This window comes from Rhinolophus sinicus, chromosome 4 (genome assembly GCF_057876585.1).
Source record: "Rhinolophus sinicus isolate RSI-liver-muscle chromosome 4, RSI-T2T, whole genome shotgun sequence".
In the NCBI taxonomy this organism is placed as follows: Eukaryota; Metazoa; Chordata; class Mammalia; order Chiroptera; family Rhinolophidae; genus Rhinolophus; species Rhinolophus sinicus.
The window spans coordinates 31482961-31510726 of NC_142504.1; the positions used below are offsets into that span (position 1 = coordinate 31482961).

General features: G+C 40.5%; 1 protein-coding gene across 1 annotated transcript; it reads left to right on the forward strand.

Moving 5' to 3' along the window:
• Positions 1–27726, forward strand: PON1 (paraoxonase 1). The gene is made up of 9 exons (XM_019729743.3): positions 1–1032; positions 8236–8306; positions 9811–9866; positions 11100–11268; positions 14297–14423; positions 17569–17769; positions 19763–19844; positions 23788–23913; positions 27311–27726. Exons 1-9 carry the CDS (start codon positions 962–964, stop codon positions 27467–27469), a joined length of 1062 nt encoding a protein of 353 aa, XP_019585302.1. The 5' UTR covers positions 1–961; the 3' UTR covers positions 27470–27726.
• The last annotated feature ends 40 nt before the right edge of the window (positions 27727–27766 follow it).

Genomic DNA, 27766 nt, shown 5'->3' on the forward strand with positions numbered 1-27766 from the left:
TATAAGTGACACTAAAACACTTTGGAGTCTGGTGACAATATTCCAGAAAAGAGGAAGACATGGATTTTATAGGAGAGAGAAGGTGTAACTGGGACCAAAATCCCTGAGGAGGAAAGAAGGAAAGGGACCCAGAGAAAGGGAGGGGCTGGCCTTTAATGAAGCAAGAAACACCTGATTCATGGTAACAGGAGAGATGGGTGTACAGAGACACCACCCATCTGGCGTTGCTCAGAAGTCCCCCTATCAGTGAGGCCTTCCCTGACTCCTCTTCCTTAAATGGTACCCCAGTACTCCCCATCTCCCTTCCCTGCTTTATTTCTCTCCATAGAATATGTGCTTTATCCACAGCACTATATATGGAGTACTGATGTATTTCACTGATTTCTGGCGCAGAGCAAGTACTCAACAAATGTCAGCGAATGCTGCACCGACGTAGTTGAAGCTGTACGGTCAGGAGTGTGTGCTGAGAGAATGAGATGCTCGATATCCAAATGTTTGAAGGCGACACAGCGGTATCCTGGTAGGAATAAAGTTAGGTCTTCGGGGTACAAATCACAGCCCTCCCTTCCTTCTGTTCCTTTTCTGGCTGAGTTACTGAACCCCACTGAGCACAAAGATCAGGACTTCCTTGGCACAAAGTGAGAGCTCATCAAAGCTTGACTCTCCTTGCCCAGAGCTCTCCAATTTGCTCCGACCTGTTTGTTCTCCCCTTCTTTCCTGGTCTAAGCCGCTTTCCTTGGTTTCCTCTTTTTAAAGTCTCCTGGAGCACGCAGCTCTTGGAGAGAGGCGGGCGCTGACCCGGAGCCCCCGCTGTCGGTGAGCCAGGTCACCCGCGGTGGGGAGGGCGGGGCGGGGCGGGGCGGCCCAATTTGCGAACAGCAGGGCTCGGGTTGCAGGCCAGTCGGCAGGGTCTCCCCTCCGTCGGTGCATAAGTCCATCTATCGCTCCTCTGTCTGGGGCCATGGCGAAGCCGGTGCTGCTCACCCTTTTGGGGCTGGGACTGACCCTCTTGAAAGATCACCGGTCTTACGAGTAAGTTGGGTTGTGGGGAGGGCTGCAGCCCTTGTCCTCCCCGCCCCCACGCCAGCCCCAGGAACCCCCCCTGCCCCCCCCCCACATCTCCAAGTGGGGTCCAGGATCTTAACAGAAAGTCTGCAGGGAAGTGGTAGATGCATATCGCACAGGGGTTCCCCTAAATGTTTCTCCAACTTCCACATGCCTGCCACCTAAAAACTCCTTGCTCACGGTCTGAGAGACCGGGTAAAGAGACAGTTGTCAGTGGTGTGAGTAACCAAGTTGTTGCCCTACACGAATTACTTTTTCATAAAGATCCGTGTGCCTTGGCTATAGATTCACTTCTCAACCTGTCTTCAGAACAGATAACTAGACTGGTAGACACCTTGATATCGTGTGAATTAGGGAAAGGAGCCCCTGCTGTGGCTGACTGGCCATGGCACAAACCTTCCCTGCTTGGAGATTCTTAATTTGAGGCCCCAAGAAGAGAGACAGAAACCTGGCGAGTGGAGCGGAGCAGGTGGGAACGAATAAGCGCTGCGCTGGCCCGCGTGCTCCACTGGGGACCCGGCCCAGGAAGAACCCTGGAGCTGGCATTTGATGTCCTGCGTTCTCTCTGTCTCTGTCTCTGTCTCTGTCTCTGTCTCTCTCTTCCATTGTGGGATCTTGGGCAAATCACTTTACAACTCTAACTTACTGAAATGCTAATACTTATATAGGAAGTAACTAACACAGTGTCTGGGACCTAGGAACTATTTGATGAGTGTTAGTGCCCTGCTTCCCTTAAAGTGTTTTATATATTGTGAGATACTATACAAAGGGGAGGAGATTAAGAATGTATCAGTTGTTACTCAGCCATTAAAAAAAAATGAAATATTGCCATTGGCGACAATATAGATGGACCTAGAGGTTATTATGCTAAGTGAAATAAGTCAGACAGAGAAAGACAAATACTGTATGCTCTCACTTATATGTAGAATCTAAAAAACAAAATAAAAAAATCAGAAACAGATTCATTATAAAGAACAAATTGATGGTTACTAGATGGGAGTGGGGTGGGGTGGGGGTGTGGGTATGGGTGAAAAATGTGAAGGATTAAGAAATAGTTTTAACAAATGGGTATTACAAACTAGTCACAGGATGTAAAGCACAGCATAGAGAATACAGTCAGTGATGTTGCAACAACTATGTATAGTGCCAAGTGGATGCTATACTGATTGGGGGGACCACTGCATGGATTATATAGATGTCTGACCACTATGCTGTACTTCTAAAATTAATATAAAATAATATTAAATGTCAACTGTAACTGAAAAAATAATAATAATTAAGAAAACGAATGTATCAGTCATTTTGTGTAAACTTTTTACAGGGATTCAAAGTCTAGAAACCAACTAATCCCTAAGATTTACGTAATAGTACCTTGTTATTTACTTTGAAGTAAAACATTACTGAACATTAAATTGAACATTTTGGACTTTTAAAAAAGTATATAACCCCATGGACTGATTAGAAGCTTATATTCAGAATAGGTTTTAAAAATACTGGGTGTTTTTTTTTTCTTCTAATTGTTGGTTATTTTTGGAATCACAAACTTTGAAAAAAGTAAGAAATAGTGATTTGGGGTTTTAAATCATGTGAAAATTACAGTTTGTGGATTTTTATTAATCATGGTACTATTTGCTCCCAAATGAGAACATATTCAGAGGCTGCTAAAAAAATATATACACATTTTTAAGAAAGGAAAAACTGTATTAATTGTAGCACTCACTATATACCGATAACAAAAGATGAATACAAGTCACGTTTGACTTCTGCAATTATAAGAGGTGCTCAAAGTGGTTACCATCAGCATCCAGACACTTCTGATTATGGTGGGACTACTGCTTGAGCATATATAACATCTCTTAAAATGTGTATACATTTTTTTGACACCCTCCGTATATATAATTTGTACCACCATATGTGTGGGTTATAGTATCATCCTGGGAGGAAGAGAAATGAGATGAGATAGAATCATCTAACATCCAGTTTAGGCTTTCTCCTTTGGATTCTCAATTTCCATCTGCACCTGGGTTTGTTCTGTTCATATTCACCTAGGTGCCCCACATGGAGATCTCTTGCAGAGAATTACAGATTTGCCAGAAAGGAGTGAGGCTCTATCTTGTGGTTTACCTTCTTTAATTTACTCTAAGAATGGAGACTGCAGTCATCTTGGATACATTTTTGTGTAAAAGTAGAGCATTACCACCTTCACCCTAAAAAGTTTCTGTCTCAGTATAAGGTCTTAGCTTATTTTATTCAATATTACTATTTCCCCAAGTCTGTTCCTTGGAACATGAGTCTCAAGACTCGCTCCACAAAAAATATGGACTCTTCAGACAAATAAATTTGGGAAATTTTGTCTATTATAGCCTTCTAAAGATTGACAATGCACTCTGGTATATTGAAATTTTGAAAATTCCTTCAGTAAAAAACATGGTTTTGCTTTATTTAAGTCTTTCACAGACTTATTTGTCCATGACCTCCACTCCCTTTTTTGGTACCATCCGTGAACATCATGCATAACTCTCTGGGATAGTTTGAGAAGGGATATTCTTCTATACCACTGACCTGCACCAACACTTAGATTTCAACCTGAAGAAGTTGGATCCTGGCCTTGGGTAGCAGAGGAAGCTCATATATAGAAGCAGAGAATTTGTCAAGGGCAAATGGTTTCTGGGCCCAAAGCCTGATTCTGATCTTCATGAGAAGGACCAAAGCACACTGTGGTCATAGCTGAACACACGTCAGTCTCTGCGAATCTTTGTTGGCATTGCCTGTGGTTTCCCAGTGTGGATAGGGTGTCTGCAGGAGACACTTAGCGGTATGGTAAGACCCAGAGTAACATTCAGCACCTAGATCCATTGAGGGGAGAGAGGGCCTCAGTTCTCCAACTTCTGGTTATGATCCGATGACTGAGTAGAGAAAAGTAAAATGCAAGTGGGATGGACCTCTGGTTTTAGAACGGAAAGAAGGTTAGAAGAGCAGGCTGAGAGAATGGGCGGTTACAGCGATGGAGGATGGGTGTAGAGCCTTCTGGAGCAGCCCGTACAGGGGAAGAAAGGGAAATTGCACCCACTGTCCATAAGGCCCTAAAGCCCCCGCTACTCAAAGGGGCTATGGACCAGGTCCGTGAGTATCACCTGGGAACTTGCTGGACTTGCAGAATCTTAGGCCCCACTCCACACGATTGAATTAGAATCAGCAGTATTTAACAAGCTCCCCAGGGGATTTGTATGCACTTCTCTAAAGGACATTCAACTCTTGCCATCACCCATGTTAGAACCAGATCAAAACATCCTGGAGGATCAATAATTTTATCCCCACATTAGAGATAAGGCCCGAGTTCCAGAGAAGATCGTGAATCTGCCCAATAGAGAGAGGGCAGATTCACGAAGCCTGTGTCAGGGGTAAGCCAGATCTCCAGAGTGAATATATACTTTCTTCTTCAGGGATGAGTGTGTGGGAGTGGGGCAGGTTCACAAGAAGTTACATTGGCCTAAGTTAGTAAATACCTTCTCTCCGTGAGCGCTGGAACTTCTGGAAGGATCCAGGAGTGTCTTGGGACGTTCTCTGACGCTTCCGAGGTGGTAGCAACACAGAGGAAGGGACTGGGAAAGCTCCCCTGGAGTAATAGCCTCCCCACCCACCTTTGCAGTCAGCTGCCTGTGGCCTTGCAGGTATGACTGCGCATGCCCAGGGAATGGACTACGGTATTAACAGCGCCCCCTGGGAGCGAGCTGTGTTTCAGCCCTGTGTCTCTGTGGCATCTTCAGTATTACTAAATTGCCCATCTTCAGTATTACTAAATTGCCCATCTTAATGCGTGAGCCCACTTCATGAGAAAGAGATCACAACACTAGCCTTAGGCCTCTCAGTGCATTTCTGCCACCCCCATGGCCACTCTGGACAACACACTCTAGTGGGTAGAAAGCAGTGGTGGATTCCAGCCGACCTGGGTTAGATCTCATTTCTATAACTTTCAAGTCATTTTTCCTTTCTGAGCCGTTTCTCCACCTAAAAATTATGGGATAATAGTATATATTGCATATATAAAATCTGGCACATGGAAGGTGATCTGTAAGTGTTAGCTTTTATTATTGCCATCTGCTGTCTCAAAAACCCACTGATGAATGATCCACATAATGAGTGATACTTGAGCATATATTATGGTACTACCTCACTGCGACCTTAGGCTAAGGACAAATGACTCTCCAGCCTCCCCTATCAACGCAACCAGCACCATTTCCTCCATCTGACGCATCAGCCTACCAGTGCCATAAAACAACTCAGTAAATACCTTCTCTCCGTGAGCGCTGTGTTTATGTTGGGAGTCACAGGGATGAATAGGATGCAGGATGCACTCATAGATTTCAGAATTTACTGTGAGGAAAAAGACCCAAACCTGTAAAACATATGGAAAGAGTCGATAGATGTGTATGTGAAAGTTCAGGAGGATAAATGAAGGGGTAACTACAGAATGTCGTAAGTAGTCTTCCCAGTGGCTTAGGAGGTAAAGGACATTCTAGGTGGAGGGGAAAGCATGAGCAAATGAAAAGAAGTGTGAAAGCGAAATAGAGACAAGCATCCTTGGTATCATACTACCTAATTTCAAATCTCAATTATACCCTTTTAAATAAATGTCCACAGGCAAACTATTTAGTTTTCTTGCATATAAATCAGGTAAAAATATTAGTCCTTGCCTCAGAAGTGACTAAGGAGATTAAATGAGGAAGTCTCTGTGAGAGCCCTTAGCACAGGGGTTGGCACATAGTAGGCCCCAATAGGGAATATTGAATGAATGAGGAGTGGGTAGTGGCAGAAAGTAGACTGATGAGGGTGAGACTGGTCTCAAAGAAAGTTCCAGAATGGATTGTCTTCTAGTGCTTCCTCTAGCTTTTCAGCAGTGCTGTCTGTAAATTTTGCTTGGGTAGAGGACTGAATGTGAGCTTTGCATTCATACTTGAGTTCCAATCCCAGCTCAGCCACTTCATCACTTTGTGGCCTTGGAAAGCCACTTAATCTTAGCCACCTGCAAAATGGGGATAATAATACCTCACGGAGGTGTTTGTGGATTAAATTAGGGTATATACAGTACATGAACTGTAGTAGCAATGATTATTCTGTTGAGATATGGTTTGGTTTGGCCACAAATTTGAACTCAAAGAAACTTGGTGCTGAGTTAATGCTTCCTTACCTACCCTGGACTACTTTTAGCTGTGATCATTCTATGTTTTCCAGGTTAGAGATTATTTTCCATGAGAGAGAAGCCTGAATTAAACTAGGGGCTGAGTAGTTCTGCTTTTCTCTGCTCTCTGTGAACCCATCACATTAAAAGAACATTGCAAGCCAGGCAGCATGCCTATTCTTGCGTGATTTTGACTCTAAGGAAAGCTAATTTGGCTATCCATGGCAAATGTTGGCCCATTCAGCAATTTCACATCTTGAATCTCTTCTTTCATGCTACTCTCTGTACTGTCCTTGATTATACCTTCACCCTTAACATCTTGTACCTGTCCTTTGAGTTCTACGGGGCACTGTATGAATATTCACTGAGCTTTCTCTAGACCACCGTTTTTAAAAATGGTGGGTCACAAAATCCATGTAGTAGATTGTGACCAGCATTTTAAATAAATGAAATAGAATTAAATAGAAAAGTCAAGTATGCCTCACACATATTAGTGTGCATATTCTTTTGTGAACCTTATTTCAGATATGTGTGGTGTGTGAGTGTGGGTGCTGTGTGTTTCTACTATGTATTAATAAAATGCTTTTCCTAATGTGGGTCTCAGTCTGAAAATTTTCAAGCCACTGCTCCATCACTTTCCTTTTTATTTCTTTATTGTGAATTTTTGGGGTTATATGTTTGATTTCCATTTCTGAAATACCTTTTAGTTTCTCAGGTCATGGGGCAGACCCCAGACTTCCTTTGAAGTCTGCTTTCTAAGTTCATGTCCATCATTCAGGGAACTACCAGCTCCTTGCAGGCTAGGCCTTCCTCGTCTCTGGATCTTTGGCACCCAAATTGGTGGTTCTCTGTCCTTGTTGTCCATCAGGATGAACTGTGGTGCTTTAACAAAACGAATTATTGGACCCCACTCTTAGACTTTTAGGTCAGACCCTCTTAGAAGGTGGAATTCATAGCCAATGGCATGGTAGTAGGAATGTGCTACATTTTTCTTTTCTTTTTTTTCTGAATGAATGACAAAAGACCAATTGTTCCAAAATACCTGTCATTTTGTACCATGTTGGTAAGAATTTTATCCAAAGTGCCCATTCACCTCTAGCCCATCCTCCTCTTTCTGTGAGACTAAATTATCAGTAGGGCAAGTTAAGAATTTATTGGATAGTCCATCTTTAGCCAAATAAGATTTGCAGGGATTCTTGGATAATTGTTGCTGCTTACTATGCCTATGACAATATATTATATTGTATCATTAGTTATCAAAAAGTGTTTATTGTTTAAATCTCTTGGCTGTGCTAATGTTGTGGTCCATTTCTTTCAAATGCCTCATCAATAGCTTTGCTCTGCTCAGGCAGCCTGCTGGTACTGCCTTTTCACATCTGTTCTTTTTTCCTTTGTCCTTCACTCAAATATTCCCCTCGATGCTTATACACTCAGATTATTAAGTTGCTTTTGGGTGTGTTTGTGTGAAATGCCTTTTTAAATGCTGGCCTTGGGTATGATTTTCTGAAGTTATAAATCCTTTTAAGCACACCTGCATTTTTCAAGTAACACAGTGGAAAGCAGATGCATAGTCCAAGCTTTGGAGTCAGACTGGGCAGATGGGCAGGAGACCCATCTGTCAACAGCCCTAAAACATCAATGGAATAAATTGGAACCATGTTGCTATTTAACCCAAATTTCCACATAGGACTCCTTACACAGCTGATGAAATAGTTTCTGTTCTTGCCAAAGAGCACAGAGCCCTGGAGAGGACATTATGAATCTTCTTTGTGTATCTATCCACCTCTGCTAAATAAATACTAAATGTTGTGCCCTGAGGCTCCCCATATCTGGCTTTGGCCTTGCCTGATAGAATCCAAGGGACCACTAATCCTGGGGTTGAAACCCAGGCAAAGTACATTTAAGGAGAACTTTACTGGCTACTTACTTTTACAAGTTAATTATAATTTCTGAATAGTTTTATGTGTGTTTGGTTTCTTTTTCCTCCCTAGAGCACGACTTAAAGCTTTCCGAGAAGTAGAACCAGTACAACCTCCTAACTGTAAATTAGTGGAAGGAATAGGTAAGTACGTGAGAGGAGGAAGTATTTCATTTGAATTTGCAGTATTATGTTGTTATTTACTTGATTAATACACCTGTTTAATTTTGTTCAAAAATAAAACTATGAGCCAGAGGAGTATTAAGTCAGTAGTTAATTTTAAATAAATTATTTGACTTTTGACTTCAACATTTTACCAAGGTGTTGATAATGTTTTGATCATTTGTTTTTGCTTGGTCAGTATAGCAAAAACAACAGAACAATTTGATTTTTATGGTAATATAACTTGAGGAGATGGCAGAGGAAAGACAGAAGAAGGAGAAAAAGCAGTGAGTAAAGCGCAAAATTTTTAAATGCTCTCACACACGTTTGCAATTACCACAAAGCTTCTCCTCATGCAACTCTCTTTTACTATCAGGGAGGAAAATTTTTCCTAGAAGCTCTCAGCAGACTTCCCCTTAGGTCTCATTAGTCAGAGCTAGACAACAGGCTGGTGCCCTAGCTGCAAAGGAAGCTGGGAAAGTAATTATTGGGCCTCCATTGTGGAAAGCAGGCCCTGTCAGATAAGATAAAAGGGCAGGGGAAAAGCAGCTGGTAGGCAACCAACAAGGAATGTCACAGGACTCTGATTCCCATCTGACTTCAACCAACCAGCTTTGTTATTTGAGGACAACTTGCTTAAGATCCACGCTTTTGATATGTATGGTTTATTTATTTTTTTTTTCTGTTTTGTTTTGTTTTTAGAATTATTTTTCTCAGTTGTCTAAGGTTAAAGAGGCTAGACCAGATGCCTTATTCAGATAGCATTGATAAGCTTGGCCAGGTATCTTATAGTGCAATTTTTTTTCTAGAAAACAAATATGGTATTGATATTAAATATCACTGGTTATTTGAAAAACAAACATCTCCACTAAGAGTAGCAATACAAAAATAAAAAATCTCATTTGTCTCTAGATTGATTGAAATTTTAAAAATGTACATATACTTAAAGTTTAACTAACTTTGTGACATTTTTACTGATGTTTATAACTAATAGTAAATGTGTACTCTGCATATGAAATGTATACCCATTTTAACAGAAGGGTTTGGCGTTTGCTTATATTTCCAAAATGGTTTTCAAAGAGTTTGTTTGATTTGGAACTATTAAGTATCAATATATATTGGTAGTTTATTCTGTGTCTTTAAAAAAACAGCAAGCTATTTTCCAATTAGCATAGCTTTTGTACATTTTGTGAATTTCCATGAACTTTATATAAGAGATTTCAGATTCTGAGGAAAAAGTTCTAGTCTATAAATTTAAAACAAATAAAATGTAAATTTTGATTACACTTACTTATATTAATGTCTTTTAATTTTTATATAGTCACATTAGTCAACTGGAATAAATAAATGAAAGAAATAATTATTCTGAATCTATCAAAGAGAACTAAATATGTAACCCCATTTTCAAGTTAGGAGCGATAAAGAAAAGAACAACTAGCTTCCTGCAATAGTGTGAAACAATCTGTGCTATTCTCTTTTCTGGCAGAAACTGGCTCTGAGGACTTGGAAATACTTCCTAATGGACTGACTTTCATTAGCGCTGTAAGTGGTTCCTTTCACTAAACTATTTTCTAGAACCAGTAGCTTAAGTCTTTTGTTTAAACTTTCTATATACTAATGCTCACTTTCAAATAAAATGAGCAGTTTGGTTCAAAAAACAAACTGTATATGCATTTACACTGCTGTTATAATGATGGACATATGTGTTTCATGCATATTTGTGTATATGCTGAACTCTTATATTAACTTATCTTCCATTGTAGCAATTTGTAATCCCAATGAGATAAAGAATGGCTTCCATTTCAACTGTCTATGCCTTGAAGCACTTAAGTGGTGTACTCAAATATTTGCTGAATTGAGTGTATGTTCATATATGTGTGTGTGTGTGTGTATGTGTGTGTGTGTGTGTGTATGTGTGTGTCCCCTCACATGTCATTTAGATTTTTACTTTTTTATTTTACACTTTTCAGAATAAACTCTTTCATTTAAAATTGCTGATAAGTAATTCCATAATTTCCACCATGTTTGTGGAAACTTTTCTGCATACAAATCACTGTGGTAGTGCTAGAGCTCCAAACAAAAGAAGTTGACAATCTAGTATAGAATAAGAGAGTTGATAGGATCCAGAATAGTGGTCAACCAGCCATTGAAAATGCTTTGCTGTGTGTTGTAATTTATTTAGCCCAGTTTTCTATTATGAAGATAGAGGACTCGTCATCCTCTCTAACAGTGCCTTGCAAACTTTTTAAAAAGCAACAGAATACATATTTTAAGCAAAATCTTACACGGCACCCAAATGTCTAAAACCAGTAAGAGCTGTGTTGTGTTAATTGAAGGCTAGGGAGTTGTTCCCTGGCTCACTAGATTTTCCCCAAACCTCTGTGCCTGAGATACTTTCGAGGAACCTGCCAGGAAACAGTCTAAAGGATATAACCAATAATCACTTTACATGCCTTGCTTATATTATTGAAGCCCGTTAGTAAATGCCCCTTCGGTCTGCTCTTCCATTTCTTATCTTTCTCATGGGTTGTAGCTGTGATGTGAGACACACATGGCTTCACTGCTGGTGATGGAAGGGTCTGTGCCTGTGCATTGTGGGGTTGCCTGGTGGAAAGCATGTGGCTTCCAGAGCCCCTTTGGGCCGATTGCTCAAGCCAACGTAGAGGCTCCCATATGGCCCTGTGCCACAAAGCAGACAGTGTGAACCCATGTGCCATATACCACCTTGAAATATTTGTCATGTGCCTATTTTTTTCTCCTTCATTAATTTATAAGGGATTAAAATATCCTGGAGTAAAGAGCTTTGAACCTGATAAGCCTGGAAAAATACTTCTGATGGACCTGAATGAAGATAATCCAACAGTGTTAGAATTGAGGATCATTGGAAGTAAATTCAATTTGTCTTTATTTAACCCTCATGGGATTAGCACATTCACAGATGAAGGTAACAATATTTAATGTTTACTAAAAATGAAACCAAATTAAAAACAAAACAAAACACAAAATAGAAAAATATGTTAACGCATGAATATTTCTTTTTATCCTACAAAAGTATAATCATGAATAATGTTCTTATTCTGGATTTTAAACTTACCCCTTATATGAGAGTAAATCAACAAGTTCTGGTCAAGAAGTCGGAGTAGGGAAATGCTGTGCTTGCATCCTTTCACCACCACATCAAAAGTACAACTAAATTATAAAACAACCATAATGTAGTTGTATAACTAAAGATATACAGAAGAAGCCACATTGAGACTGGTAGGAGGTGTGGAGACACAGAATGGAGTGGTCCCACACCCATGTATGACGGTTAAAAATCAGGAGGGATATCTCAGCTGCAGGGGTTTCTCCCCTGAGGAGTGAGGGGTCCCAGCCCCACACCAGGCTCCTCAGCCCAGGGTTCCAGTGCTGGGAAGAGATGTCCCCATGGCTTCTGGCTGTGGAAACCAGTGGATATTGTGGCTGAGAGAGACAGAGGGCAGCTGGAGTCCTGGGTGTTCTTAAAGGGCTCACGTATGGATTTACTGGCTGGGGCAGTGGTTTGAAGGGCACCAGGGACATATGGGGAGTAACTGAATTGTCTTTCTTTAGGGTGAGGGCTGGAGAGGCTAGGGTTGAGAAGCACATCTATACACATGGCCTCATCAGACAATTCCTTCTTCAGTCCTTCTTCTAGACTTGACCCATGTGGGTGGCTAAAATTGCTGCCTTGAAAGTCATCACATAATAATGTCCTTATTAACAAACCTTCTCTCTCTCTTCCAACTCTTCCTCTCTTTCTCATCTTCCTTCCCACCATCCTTCTTGTCCTGCCCTTTCTTCCTTCCGTCCTTCCTTCCTTCTTCCCTTCCCTCCTTCCTCGACCTCATTTTATGTTATTGACCACTTTCCCCTCCAAGTAAATTGCTCCTCTTTGATATTCCAATACACTTACATGTCCTTGTTCCGATCCTATTGCAGGTTTTCTCTCCTGCTCATTGTTTTGTCACGCATTTCAAAATCTCTGAGCATCCCCCAAAGGACTGCTCTTTTGCCTCCTCTTTATTTTCTCCATTTCAGAAAGTTCAACCATGTCACAACTAAAACTGTGCCCACTTTCTAGGACAACTCCAATGGGGTGTTTTTTAAATCAGCTGTTCAGTTCCATTCCTTTGGGTTACTGATACTTTCACTGGGTTCCTCTCTTACAACCACTTTAAACTCAAAATATCACAACATGATTTTCCATCCTTTTATATTCCCTTCTTCACTTCTACTTTATATGACTTCCCTTCTTTTATATATAATATATATGATATATTTTCCCCTTTCAATGTTCTCTCCATGTATTTATCAACATTGTATTTTACTTCAAAATATTTTTAAGTGAAAAAAATATACTGTTGGGGGTGTGTATTCTCTTTTGAACAAAAATGAGGAAATACTACACACATATTACCCAAACCCTTGTATAAGTTGCTTTTGCATTAAACACTACATCATGGACTCCTTTTTTATGACAATGCATTTAGAGCTACTTTGCAATGGCTGTTTAGCTCCGTGGGGGTACTGTAATACAATGCATCTGTTGATTCAGTCTGTTTCCACTTTTATGCTTATTGCAAATAATGCTAAAATAAACATTCTTGTACACATATCTTCTGTGAATATTTCCTTAGGATAAACTCCAAGAGGTAGATTCTGCTGTGCAAAACATGAATCCAGGTTTTAATCCTCACTTATGTTTTATTTCCAACTCCCTTATTTCTCAGGGGCTTTTGATACTTCCTGTCAAATGCCTCTCATCTCCTTCCCTGCCTTTCTTCCTGGTCCAGTCCCTTCTCTCCATGTGCCTGGCTTACTGCTAGAGTCTCAGGTCATATTACTCTTGGCTCAAACCCCCCATGAGAGCCTGGATCCTTACCCTAAGCCCCAACTAGACTGACCTTGGCTCCCTACCTCTATGGCTTCAGCCCTTCCACTCTTTCTGTTACTCACTCTGCTCCAAGCACAACCTTACTATTAAGTGAATGTGCCAAGGAAGCTCCTGCCTCAGGTCCTTTGCACACGCTCTTCCTTCATCCTGCTCTTTTACCAGATGCCCACATGCTTTCATCTCTTACTTCGTTTAGGTCTCTGCTTTAATATCACCTCATCAGAGAGAACCTCCTTGACTCTCCTGAAGAAAATATCATTATTTTTCATCGCTTTATTCCATTCTATTTTCCCTTTATCTCACTTACCACCAACTAAAATAAATTAAATACTGTTTGTTGAATGAAGAGCCTCCTAGCTGGCTTCTCTGCTCAAATTTCTTCAGTTCAACCTATTAAAGTTTGCATTGTTTTCCTTTAAACACCAATTTAGTCACATCAAAGGTTTCCAAAGACTTACTGCTTAGGAAGGCAGACACTATAATCTCACTTCACTTGCCAACTCTGGTCACACCTTCTTGACCACTTAGACTGTTCTCTTTCATGTCCCAAGTCACAGGGACTCACAGAAGTGGCTTCCCTTTGACTCTCTCTCTCTCTCTCTCTCTCTCTCTCTCTCTCTCTCTCTCTCTCTCACTCTTTTTATGGAATTTATCATCATACACTGTGTAAATCACACCTGAGCATGCCTTCTCAAATTAGTATTTCCCACCTCTTTTATCTCTTTTATCTCAACTCTGCACCTCAGTGAGACCATTTGTGATGGAAAGCTTAACAAGCTCTTTGGAGTTTTAGTGTCAAGCACTGCTCATTTTTAAGTTGAAGATATTCTTCCCCCTGTGGAGTTTGGAGTTTTTAGAGACTGTCAGTGGTTCTTCTGTTAGTCATTTCTCTTTGGCGTAATCACAAATGCTGCTCTCTACGAAGAGATGAAAATATTCCATCTGCATGACACCCTAAGTACTAGTTGGAGGTGGGTTGAAATTGTTTTCTGGAGGCAGGGCTGACAGCTGAGAGCTCAGTTAATGTTTCCGATTTTTGTTTTTAATCTCTTCTCAGATAATACCATATACCTGCTGGTGGTGAATCATCCAAATACAAAGACCACTGTTGAGTTGTTTAAATTTCAACAAGAAGAAAAATCACTTTTGCATCTGAAAACCATCAGACACGAACTTCTGCCCAGGTACTGAGACATATCATATTTTTATTTCCCTTTAACACTTGTGGATGGTTAAATCCACTTTCAGTTTTTCCTTTTGGCTGGGGGGCGGAGGGCAGATAGAGAGAGGGAGATGATAGATAGTTGTACAGCTCTCCTGTCTAATGACCACAAACTCCTCCAAATGTTCTTCTGCAGAAACTTTTGAGGATCCAAGCCCCTCAGAGAAGACCCATTCTCTTCAGCCCTCAATTTCCAGGCTGGTTGGATGCTGGCCTCAGAGTATCCGATTTGCCAAGAAAAAATTCTGCTGTCTTCCAAAAACTGACTTAGTATTTCAAATCCAAACCAGTTTCATAGACACATTTTACATCTTGAGCTTATTTATTTGTTATTTATCTATTTTTATATTGGAAAAAGATGGAATCTTAGATGTTTTTGAGAATTAGAAACACATACCTAAGAGGAGATCTGAAATTTGGTGCCTCTAGGACGTTTCTGCACTGTCTCGGCTGTTGTTTGGTTGCACACAATTTATGAAATAGCGGGATCTCCAATAACACTCAATTCCATCTTAAGCCTCTTGACAATAGAACATATGGAAAAATAAAACACTCAAGGAATCCTGATCCCTATCAACCCAACACAAAGTCAACTTCCTTGCTTGCCTTAGGATTTGGTTTATGAGGCGAGTGATGTGTTTAGGACAGTTATTCGATACTATCTTCCCAAACAATTTTTATCCTCTAATCATTGTGGTGTTCTAGAATCCCAACCTCTATTTGAATAATTTACATACAGAAATCAACTACTTCAGTATTTGTAAATCTAGATTTCTTTAAAGCCATGTGTCAGTTAGCTGCCTGGCACACAGTTTGTGCTCAGTGATACCAGTGTCCCCTCCTCTCCTTTCTTAACCTGGTGGTTTTGAAGATAAGGAAACTGAGTTACTGGATGAGGTCAATTAACCAAATTGTAGCCAAGAAGGAACTGGAGCCCAGGTCTTATTCTACATCTTTAGAAAGAATGAAAATCCACAGAATAGCTTTTGATAGGAGAGTTTATTCACACATTCATCCCACAAATATATTTTTTGTAAAGAGAATGATATAAAAAATGTGCCAAGCACCAAGATCTAAATTAGGAAAAAGTATGAAGAATGGAGAAGCTGGGCTAATAATAAATAAGAATAATATGAATACTAAGCTTTAACTATACATTAGGTGCTGCAGTAACCAATTTAAACATTATTAATTTTTTACAAATATGTTCTTAATTAGGTTGATTATTACATCATTTTGGAATAAAAAAATTTGAGCCCTGGAGTATTTAACTCATTTCAGATAATATCATCAGTAAATGGTACAGCTGGGATTTCAATCCTGGAGCTTGAGTCTGGAGCTGGGTATTCTGAGCCACTAGGAAATAGTGAAAACTTATTTTTTGTTTCAACATTGAATCTTGGAAATCTTAAATTTGTCCAATTGCCCAGGGTTAGAGTATTTATTTTTTTCTGGGCCAATTGCAAAAATATTGGTCTTTGGCAATGTAGAACCAAACTGAAAATAATCATAGTGCCACAAGTAACTAAAATTCTGCTTTCTCAATCCAGGGGACTAGCCATGTATATTTTCTGCTTTATGTGTGATGGTTGTTTATAGCATTCATATTTGAATTACCAATGTATTATAATTTAAACGTGTTATTATTAATAATAACCTAATGGTCATTGCTGGTCATGTACTATATTCCGTACATGGTGCCAAGGTTTTTACATTCATTATTTCATTTTATTCTTACCCAGCCTTTCAGGATATAGCGAGGAACCTGAGGCTCAAAGTTTAGTGACATGCTGTGGCCCCACAGACTATAGCAAGCAACGTCAGGACTCAAATGGAGGCCATCAGGTTTCAACCGTATTACTCTGAACCATTCTGCTCTACTCCTTTGTGTGAAAAATGGGAAATGATTATGAAGCATACTAATTTCAGAAATTTTCTTTTAAAAAAGAGAGGGGGGAAAGTCCAGCTTGAAGGTTTATGCCTGGAGCCTATATAGACGAATCCTAAATTCTTAGCCCTCCTTTCTCATGTAGTAATAATGGCTACCATTGACTGAGGGTTTAGTGAGAGGCAGCCTCCCTGCAAACACACAACAGGCATTGTGATTCCCACTGCAACTCCACAAATTAGGATTCTGATCCTCAGTCTTGTACTAATGAGCTGTATGACTTTGGGAAAACCATTTAACCTCTCTTTGCAGACGAGAAAACTGAGGCTTGGTGTGCTTATCTAACTTGCCCAGGAGCTCAGGGCAGCGTCAGTGCTGGCTATTAGGCCCTCTGCAATAGAGCAGAGATAATTCTCTCCCAGATAATGGCCCCGGGGAACTTCTGTCACCTCCCTCTGCAAAGAATGACTCACTTATGTGTTCACTGTTGTACCTATTAAAGCGGAAAAATAGACTCATACATCTTAGATTTTCAGTCACACAGAGAGAAAATCAGAAAGGAAAAAAAAAAGCCATAGCCTCCTATTTCTGAGCATTCTTGTTCATGGACGTTTTACTCAGTTTAGAATCATGAAACTTTAAGGCTGAAAGTGACCAGTCCATCTCATCCTCCGTTTACAGATAAGGAAACTGAGGCCCTGACAGGCGAATTGATTGATTTCCCCTAAATCACACAGCTAATAGTAGCCGAGCTTTAATTAAGATGCAATTCTCAAGATTGCCAGTTTTTCTCACTGCCTGATGATGTCTCGGGCTGTTCTATATGAGAGCAAGTGCTATATGAACATAAATAAATTTTGCCTTGATGGTGGTACCTGGCCTAATTTGATGAATTTAGTATATCTACACACACACACACACACACACACACACACACACACACACACACACACCATAGCACTATTTTAAAGATACAGTGAATAGAACTTTTATGTTATATTGCTATAATAGCTCCTTAGGGTTTCTTAGAGTAATTATTGTCTTTGAGGATTGTATAGGTAGGACTGATTTCATATTAATTCTCTACCACAATGTCTAGAGGGAAGGCTCCACCCCACAGCTTGATTTTGGGAATAGATACTAATAAATGCCAATGCACAATCCTGTAATGTACAATATCTTCATCGGTTCATATCATCTGTGTGTGTTTGAATTGCAGTGTGAATGATATTGTTGCTGTGGGACCAGAGCACTTCTATGCCACAAACGATCACTTTTTTACCGACCCCTACTTGAAATCCTGGGAGTTATATTTAGGTTTAGCGTGGTCATATGTTGTTTACTATAGTCCAAATGAAGTTCAAGTGGTGGCAGATGGATTTGATTTCGCTAATGGGATCAACATTTCACCTGACGGCAAGTACGGAAACTTTTTAAAAATGTCATACATTTCCCCAGATTCTCATTAGATATCTTTAGAACATACTCCTTTTCTAAATAATGTGATACATTTTAACATGTTATCCTAGTAAGAGGAAATTAGTAAAAATTTAAAATATCTTAATTTTTCACAGGGTAAAATTTATCAAATCAAAATTTTCTATTTTGTGAAGATATACTTTTAAATTTCTTTTGTTTTTTTGGGGGAAGTACATTTCAAGAGGGTGAATAAACATTTAGCTTTACTAAATAATACTGTGGTAATCATTTAGTATTACTAAATAATACTGTGATAAGCATTTAATATTACTAAATAGTTTTGCTTTGAGGGAAGATTTTTTAGTGTATAATGAGATTATTAGTATGTAGGCATATATGTGTATATATATATATATATATATATATATATATCACTAGTGCTAATTTATGACATGCTAATTTATGACATGATAAAGAACTTGTACCAAAATATAAATGACAGCACTGTTTCCTTCATTAAAAAAGTGTTACTATGGGGAAAAAAGTCAACTTAACTAAGCAGTGTGCTCAGTGATGTAGTTGATTTACATTATTATCTGATGGTGGCCCTAAAACAAACAATTGATAGACCAGCATTGGTCTGGTGACCAACTTTGGGTAGCATTGGTATATATATATATATATATATATATATATATATATATATATATATATATATATATATGAAATCTACACGGTCTGACAATTAAGTTCGCAAACTCATCCTAGAAAAAGTGCTACATACCTCACTGCTAAATATCACTATAGTCACCTTTGAAGTACTCCCCTTGGAAAGCTATGCACCAATACCAGCGCTTAGTTCACCCTTCAAAGCAATTTTGGAACTCTTTTTCTGGAATGGCCATCAGACCTGTCATCATGTTACCCTTGATGTCCTGAATGTCATCCAAATGTCTTCCTTTCAATATTCCCTTTATCTTCGAGTAAAGAAAGGAGTCATTGGGGGCCAGAGCAGGAGAGTAGGGAGGGTGTTCCAATACAGTGAATTATTTACTGGCTAAAAACTCCCTCCCAGGCAGTTGGTGTGAGCTGGTGCATTGTCGTGATGTAAAAGCCATGAATTGTTGGCAAAAATTTCAGGTCGTCTAATTTTTTCATGCAGCCTTTTCAGCACTTCCAAACAGTAAACTCGGTTACCTGTTTGTCCAGTTGGTACAAATTCATAATGAATAATCCCTCCGATATCAAAATAGGTTAGCAACATTGTTGCAACAAGTTCACGAACTTAATTGCCAGACCTCATATGTCTCCATCCATCTATACCCTTCCTCATCTTACATCACCACGGATTTCAGAGGGTTAGTAACATAGTTAGAGAGAGCAACTTGCACAGCTTTCAGTCATTCCCCGGTCTTCAAAAATAGCACATAATCAAGCAGTCATTTCTCCTGACCACAGGTCTTCATGATGGGTGTGACATTGCAAAATACTAAGTCCACAGGGTGAGGACCAGACTCAGGGTAGAAAGGGAGGAAGACTTCCTCAGATCCAGGCCAAGCAGTTTATCTTCTCTCATACTTTCTCTGGCTTTAGACAAGGAGCTCACTGTCAAAGGGTTTTCCTGCCGCCTGCTTGAGAAAACTCCTGTCCTCTGACATGCAGAGCTGGGGCTTGCCACTCTATTGACAAACTCAGAGAAGCACTGTAATGCATGTTGCTCCCCGAGAGTCAGAGCTGGCGTCAGGGCTAAGTTTGTTTCCCCCTACTGATCAGGGCCAACTAGGTTCCTACCCTTAGAAAGAACATTTCAGAACTAAAACTTCTTTGTGCACTGTAAACTCATTAGTTCTTTCAGAATTTGGTGTGCTTTGAAGTGGGTTCCATTTTCCAGTCTCTAGGCAGAGTGCTTTCCTAGGAAAAGTTATCACAACTTCACCATTAACTTTTGAATCACATATTTCAAGCGCTTTGATGTAGCTCTTTCTTCTTTGAAGGTATGTCTATATAGCTGAACTACTGGGTCATAAGATTCATGTGTATGAAAAACACGCTAATTGGACTTTAACTTTATTAAAGGTAAGCTGTATTAACCCTATAAGTTTGCAGAGTGATAATTAGATTCTAATTGATTTGCGAAATTAAAAGTGAGGAAAAAAGGATTGTCTAATTGGGGTGGGTGAGAACCAATTTTTCACTCCTTTATTAAGAATCATCAGCATCTTATGTGTTTGTTGTTCACTTTTACTCAGCTGTGGAGTGGGAAGCAGCAGGCCACACATCTCACTTATGAAACTTTTGATTCTTTCTGCTCTAGTGAATTTTAAACTTGGCATTGTGTTCCTAGATCTACTTATGTCTTCATTTCTTTCCTCCCTCCCTCTTTCCCTCCCCCCCTCGCTCCTTCCTTCCCTTTCTTTCCTTCTTTCCTTCCTTTCTTCTTTCCTTCCTCCTTCCTTCTTTCTTTCCCTCCCTCCTTCTCTGCCTCCCTGCTCACTTCATCTCTCTCTCCCTCCCTCCCTTTCTTCTCTCTCTCCCTCCTCTTCGCTTCCCCTCCTTTCTTTCTCCTTCTTTCCTTTTCTTTTTTGCCCCTCTATGCTGATGGAACAGCCAAGAAATAGCCTCAACTTGTATTTAATACGACAGTGCTCTCCACAATATTTAATTGTTTGAATTTTTAGAAGAGTTTATTTGAGCCAAACTGACAACATGGCATGGAGCAAGATCTCAAATTCTCTCCCCAATATTATAAAGCTCAAGTACTCACAATGGCCGTGGTGTACCCCGGCAGCCCATCACTTTGCTGCTTTTATCTCCAACCCTTGCCCCTCTGCTCAGCCTCTCCTGCCTGAATAATCCTGGGGTTTGCCTGGCATGGCCCTGCCTCAGGATGGGACACTGTTTCCCCTGCTCAGGTCATCTTCCTCCAGGTCTCCATGGCTCTCTCTTTCATATCCTTTCAGATTTTACGAAAATGTCACCTCAGCAAGGCCTCTCCTGGCTGCCTAAGCTATACTTGCAACTCTGCCCCCTGCCCCCGCCCTGGCCTTTCTTTTCCCTTCAGCATTCATTACTAATGTACTATATATTTTATTTATCCTCTCTATTGTCTGCCTCGCCCACTGGCCTGAAAGCTTTACAAGGTCAGATTTCTTTTTTCTTCTTGTTTTCTATTTCTGGAAGAGTTCCCAACACCTAGTAGCTTTCCAACAAATCTCTGTTAAATTAATATGATGGGGCTGGATGTGCTTCAGGGGTTCATCTTCTACCCTTACTAATTCTGATATGGTCTGAAGGTTTGGGTCAAAAGAGGTAAAAACACAAAGGAGAGGAAAGAGAACATAAGAGCAAAGTGGAGCCTTGTGAAAGTAGCCCCCAAGCCCCTGAAAAACAACAGACCATTGCTCTCCCGCCATAACCGCCCACAGCATGAAGCCCTGTCACCAGGCATTGTGCAAACTGTTCCCGTCAGCATATCTGAGGTACTGTGATGAAGGGCTTCACCCAGAGAAAATCACCTCGAAGCAATATCAACAGTAACATTATGGTTGACATTGAACATCATTGGCAGAGCCCGTTTGGTATTAGGTAAAGTAAAAAGGAATTGCACACACTCATGCTGACTGAGGGAATGAAAACAAACTGTGGTTAGAGCCATACGTACTTCTGTAAATTGAAAGTTAAAAGAATTTTGTAAGACGAGAACCCAATCCAATAGCCGTTCAATGCACACTAGTAAAGGCGCTTCTCCTGCCAAGGCAAGACTTAGGGCAAGACTTATTCCAGCTTTGGCTCCCGCTTTTGGCAAGAGAGCATCCCCGTCTCCAGACATCACAGCACAGTTGGGACTACCCCCACGATTGTAATGTTATTCTTCCTTTTGAAGAGTCATATTAAGGAAGCCAGTTCATACCTGGAGTGCCAAGAAATTTGTCAACTCTCTGAGACTGATCTTAGAATTTTCGATGAGGCGTGAATGCATTTATGTCCTGTCCAAGTGTGGTATATCCATACAATGGAATACCATTCAGCCTTAAAAAGGAGTCAAGTTCTGATATGTGCTGCAACACAGATAAGCTCTCCTTGAAGACATTCTGCTAAGTGAAATAAGCTAGACACAAAAGGAAAACTATTCTAGGATTCCATGTATATGAGGTACGTGGAATAGGCAACTTGACAGACAGAAGTGGAACACAGCTTACCAGGGGCTGGGGAGGGAGGGAGGAATAGGGAGCTATTGGGCAGTGATTCTGGTTGGGATGATGAAATGTTCTGGACATGGATAGTGGTGATGGTTGTACAACATTATGAATGTACTTAATGCCACTGAATCGTACAACTGACAAAGGTTAAAATTATAAATTTCATATTATGCATATTTTATCACAATAAAAATAATGTTTCCCCCCTCCCCGCTCCCCCCAAAACAAAATTCAAGGCAGCCACTTCAATGCATTCCAGGTCTCTAAAACTTGGGATACAGTTTTTCCCAAAGAGAATAATTTATTCAGTTTCCTTGACCAAGGGATGTAAAATTTTCCAGGTGGCTTTGTGGAAGCATGAAATGTAGCATGTGTGTGCATCGTGGTGAGTTAGTATTGCTAGGAATTACAGATACGCAAGAGCCCAGCACAGGCTCCCTGCTGGACTGTCAGCATTTCCTGCAGGGACCAGGTCTGCCCCCTACACCATTCTCTCCAGGTGCTGAACTCCTTACAGAGCACAGGGAAGGAGCTCAGGATTTGTGTGGTGAACGAATGGGTTCACCTCAGGTTCCGTGCCCTTCCACCAGCTGTCATCTCTACAGGATTTCATCTGCCATGGAATTCGCCAATTGCATTTTATCCCTTCCAAAGATAACAGCAGAGCCCTGAAACAAACATTTCCCTCACCTTAAAAAAATGAACGTTTCAGAGTAGGGAGTCTGGCATTGCGATCGATGGGGGCTTGGTGGGTGGAGATGACTTTGCCCAGAGCATGCTTCCTCAGCCACCTCTTTTAGCCAACTTTGCCTCTTTCCAGGGTAAGAATGAGTGATGGCTGTGCACGAAGGTGAAAGGGAGGCTCTGCCACAGTGCTTGAGCCTTCTAGTTCCTTCACTGACATGTGGGGATGGTTCTCATTTTGAGTAGGAAGCATAGGGCAGCGTTGGTTCCTTGTGGCTGCCCACCCATGCTCTGGCCTTTGCAGCAAGCCACCGCCAGTTATTACAGGGTCTCTGGACACTGAGGCGTGCTGGTCTCTGTTTGAGGTACATGGTAGATATTGCTTCTCCAACTGAGAGTGAGCCGTAAACAAATAGGTGTGATTTCCCCCTGGTAGAAGGCAGCCAAGATGATGAATGGGGGAACTAAGAATTGGTATTATTTATGATCGTGGTACAAAACCTTGACAGCAATCTGTGCAGTCATCACATGCTTGCAACTTATATTTAGAAAATAAACAGCAGAAGAACAGGGAGTTGAATAACATCGGGAAACTAAAGAAGAAACTTCTTCCCAATTCCAAGGCAAAAATTAGGCCCCAGGTGATCAATTTGTCCTCTGGCCACATAGCCTCTGATTAGTCACAAAAGAAGAGTCTACACATGTCACTGATGCTCTCATCAGAAATGAATCTCCATTTCCTGGCTGTTTTCTGAATGCTTGCTTATAAAAATATCATTTGCACGTGCTGTTTTAGAAATGAACATTTTTATGCTGCACTTAATTTTTTTTTTTTTTCAGTTTTAGGTTCATGCACAGATGTTAGTCCAAATGATTTCATCTAACTTTTTATAGTCATTTTTGGCTTTCTTATCTTCCCCCTCCCTCATCTGTCCTGGAAACTGATAAAATACGAGCCTGGGTGGAAAGCTAGAGGAATTCCCTGAGTGCTATTGAAACGGGCAGAACTGTGGTGTCCCTGGAAACAGCAGAGTGGTGACCGAGGGGCAGGATAATAGTGTTCCCTGACGAATTGCTCTGCCATCTCTCAAATGTTTTTTCACTTTCTGTCTTTTGTTCTTTTTTTAATCTGGAAGTCTCTGGTCGCGGATACACTCGTGGATAACATATCCGTGGATCCTGTGACAGGGGATCTTTGGGTTGGATGCCATCCCGATGGCATGAAAATCTTGCACACCTCGAACAGTACTCCCGGGTCAGAGGTTAGTTTGAAAAATGAGGTTTTTGGTTTGTTTTTACTTTATTGGGGGGCAGTGTGTACTTCCAGGACTTTTTCCAAGTCAAGTTGTTGTCCTTTCAATCTTAGTTATGGAGGGTGCAGCTCAGCTCCAGGTCCGGTTGATGTTGTTAGTTGCAGGGGGCGAAGCCCACCATCCCTTGCAGGAGTCGAACCTGCAACCTTGTGGTTGAGAGCCCGCGCTCCAACCGACTGAGCTGTCGAGGAGCTCAGCGGCAGCTCAGCTCAAGGTGCTGTGTTCAATCTTAGTTACAGGGGACTCAACCCACCATCCCTTGCGGGAGTCGAGGAATCAAACTGACAACCTTGTGGTTGAGAGCCCACTGGCCCATGTGGGAATCGAACCGGCAGCCTTCGGAGTTAGGAGCACAGAGCTCTAACCTCCTGAGCCACCGGGCCGGCACTGAAAAATGAGTTTTAATCAGATCAGCGACCTGATTGCCAGATGTTTTTCAATTAAAAACATAATTCTCAATTATATGGACAAATAAAAGGGGGGTCATGAATAGAGGATCCAAATGATCAGATATAAAAAGGAATTTGACTTTAGGAGGCACTTTTTAGTCAGAGTCTCGGGAGGAGACAGATGATACATTTAAACTGGGAACTTCGAGGGGATTTAATAAGGACATTTTATACAAAGGTGTGGGCAGAGTGTAGGGAAATCAAAAGGGAAAATGCAATACCCCAGGGCTAGCAAGGGGGCAGGAAATGGTTACTAGAGCCAGAACAAGAAAAGAGCTGTGTATAAATAAGGTCTAAGAGGACCCTGGCCTCTGGTTGATGGATGGAACCAACCAGCAAGGACCCCTGCGGAGGATGCCTGGAGAATGAGAAACCCACCTGCCCCTTGTCCTCCCATCCCTTGCTGCTACTGTTCCTTCATCACCCTAGCTGGGAGCTGGAGGGCGAGGGAGCTCTCAGAATAGGCTTTTGCAAACATCTGAGCAGAGTGGAGAGTGGACCTGGGGGGCTGGGTTAGTGCATTAGATAATGGACTGTTATTACTTTGTGCTAGTCTTTAACCAGATCCATCATTAGAAAGAATTTTTTTCCAGAACAGCAAACCAAGTCCATGCTATAGCAAATGACCCAAGTTCACCAAATGAGCTAACAAGCAAGAACACATTAGAATCTAACGTTCTGCTGAGTTCCAAATAGTGAACACACCATGGCTGACATGTCTTCAATTCTATTAAACATAGCTAAGAACTAGCAAAAGGCATGAAGGATTGGCATGTAAAGACAATTACAATTGTCCTGTAAACCTAAACATAAAAGGTATGTAAAGCCATCGTGTAATTGGAAATATACATTTGTTGTTGTGTTTTGTTTAGGGTTAGGCCCATATCTTTATTCCTCCAACTTGGGAATTCATAATAGTTTCAAAAATACAATGTATATCGCATTGCTATGGTCTCGTTGTTTGTTTGTTACCTGCCTTCCTATTCAAGCCCCCCTTCTGTGGGTCAGTATATGCGTAAGTTAACATGGTGGACTGGTCCTAAAGCACGAAGGGCCACCCTCTAACCCTCCGTGCAGAACGGGAGGATAAATCACTGGCTGGAATTACTTGGATCAGAAGACCTTCTCTTCCACCTCAGGTAGAGTACCCAGTGACCCTCTGAGTGTCCGTGGGCTTGATGCAGTAGACTATTTCGGCAGTGCAAATATGAATTTGACACTCACCTTACCACAGGCACGTCAATGTCTGCTATGACTTACTTGGGGTTTTCTACTGTAAGTTTTTAGTATGTTTTAATTATACTTGTTATTTACATCAAATACATGATATTTTGACATAGTCCACCGCTATGTATTCCTTTTAAAGCTTAGTTTTTAGAGTCAGTTTCAGACACACTGCCCCCTCCAACAGAAAAAAAAATGTATTTTATAGCCTGTGTCTTGAATTTAAAAAAAAAAAAAAGAAAGAAAACTAAATGTGTATTTCCAAGTACAATATGGCCTTCCATACCTTTTATTTTTTAGGTTTACAGGACAATTGTAATTATCTTTAGTGGCAATCCTTCATGCCTTTTGCTAGTTCTTAGCTAGTAGGGTTGCTGTATGCTGTGTTTAATAGAATTGAAGACATGTAGGCTATGGTGTGTGTTCACTGTATGCAACTCAATAGAATGTTAGAGTCTAATTTGTTCTTGCTTGTTAGCTCATTTGGCGAACTTGGGTCATTTGCTATAGCATGGACTTGGTTTGCTGTTCTGGAAAAAATTCTTTCTAATGATGGACCTGGTAAAGAATAGCAAAAAGTAATAACAGTCCATTATCTAATGCACTGCCTCATAGAAGAGTGATTTTGTTTTATTAAAAGAGGCTCATTTACTTAAGCCAAGGTTCACCAGTAACTATTTCCCAGTAAGTAACTACTACACTTTAATGCTAAAGCAAAACATCTGTCTTTGGTGCCAGTTGTTTTAAAAAGGTCCTTTTAAATGCTCGCACTGACCCTTTAATATCCAGGCACTGACCTTCCTAGTCTGCCATATTTAGTATTTTTGTATATAGGTATCCTTTCTTCAAGTCATTGTTATTTTGTATCCTAAAAGCTTAAAACTAGAAAGTTAGAGTTGAAAGGGAACTTAATCTACTCCCACCCGCCTCATTCTATAGATGAGAAGCAAATGGTAAGTAGAGGATCCAGACCATGACCCTGGGCTCCATACTTACAAGGTGCCCTTTATAGTAAGATGAATGATCTGAAATTGCCATTTTATCAGCCAAATTAGTCAAGTATTGGCTATTACATGTAGTCAACCTAACATACTACTCACTGCTGCTAATGATACAATCATACTTCTGCTCAACTAAGTGAAGAAACTGAACTTATGAAATCTTATACATTTAGAGTTGGCACCATAAGTTCAGAAGAATGGATGAATATGGTATAGAGAGGTATTTTCTTTTTGGGGCCATACTTTTTTTTTTTTTTGATTGCCAGCATTTTAAAAACAAGAATTAAGTGTAAACATCCAAATTCCTAGTTTATCTGAAAATACACAAAAACTCTCCTAAATTTCAGCATGACTGTAATTTGACTTTACTGAGTAACAGCCTTCCTCCCGTTTACCGTAGTCCCTACTACTCCCTAATGTCTCACACCCAGGCTGTAAAGCATATTTCTTGCCTCACTTCTGTAGGCCTGTGTGTCTCCACTGCTATTTAAATCACCTGATCAAAACCTGTCATTTTTGCCAATGAGAAAACAAGTGTCTTATATAGAGAGTAATTTTAGAACAAAATATGATTTACCTAGAGGCTTCTTCTTATGGAGAAATGACCCTGGGTTTAAAGTTGTTTTAAGTGACTTAAAAATATTTTTTAACCTAATGTTATTTCTTTGACAGGTGATCCAAATACAGAACATTTTAACAGAAGAACCCAAAGTCACACGGGTTTATGCAGAAAATGGTACAGTGTTGCAAGGAAGTACGGTTGCCTCTGTGTACAAAGGGAAATTGCTGATTGGCACCGTGTACCAAAAAGCTCTTTATTGTGAGCTCTAACAGGCGGGTTTGAGCCCATGTCATGGTGACCTCAACATTTTCAACTGCTTGTCACATTGAAGGGGTCACAATGATCTCATCTGAACAATGAATGTTGACCCTAAATTAGGACCTCATGAGGGATGAAAGTGCAGTTTAGCTGGGAACAAATATGCTGTATAAGTCTTTTGTGAGAGTATGATATCAAATCAGTCTTGGAATACTTGAAAATCTCATGTACCGATAAAAATCCTCTTCAATAAAATGGCTAAAATGGTCATGTCTGTGGTCAGGTATTAAGTAATGTAACTGTACGTG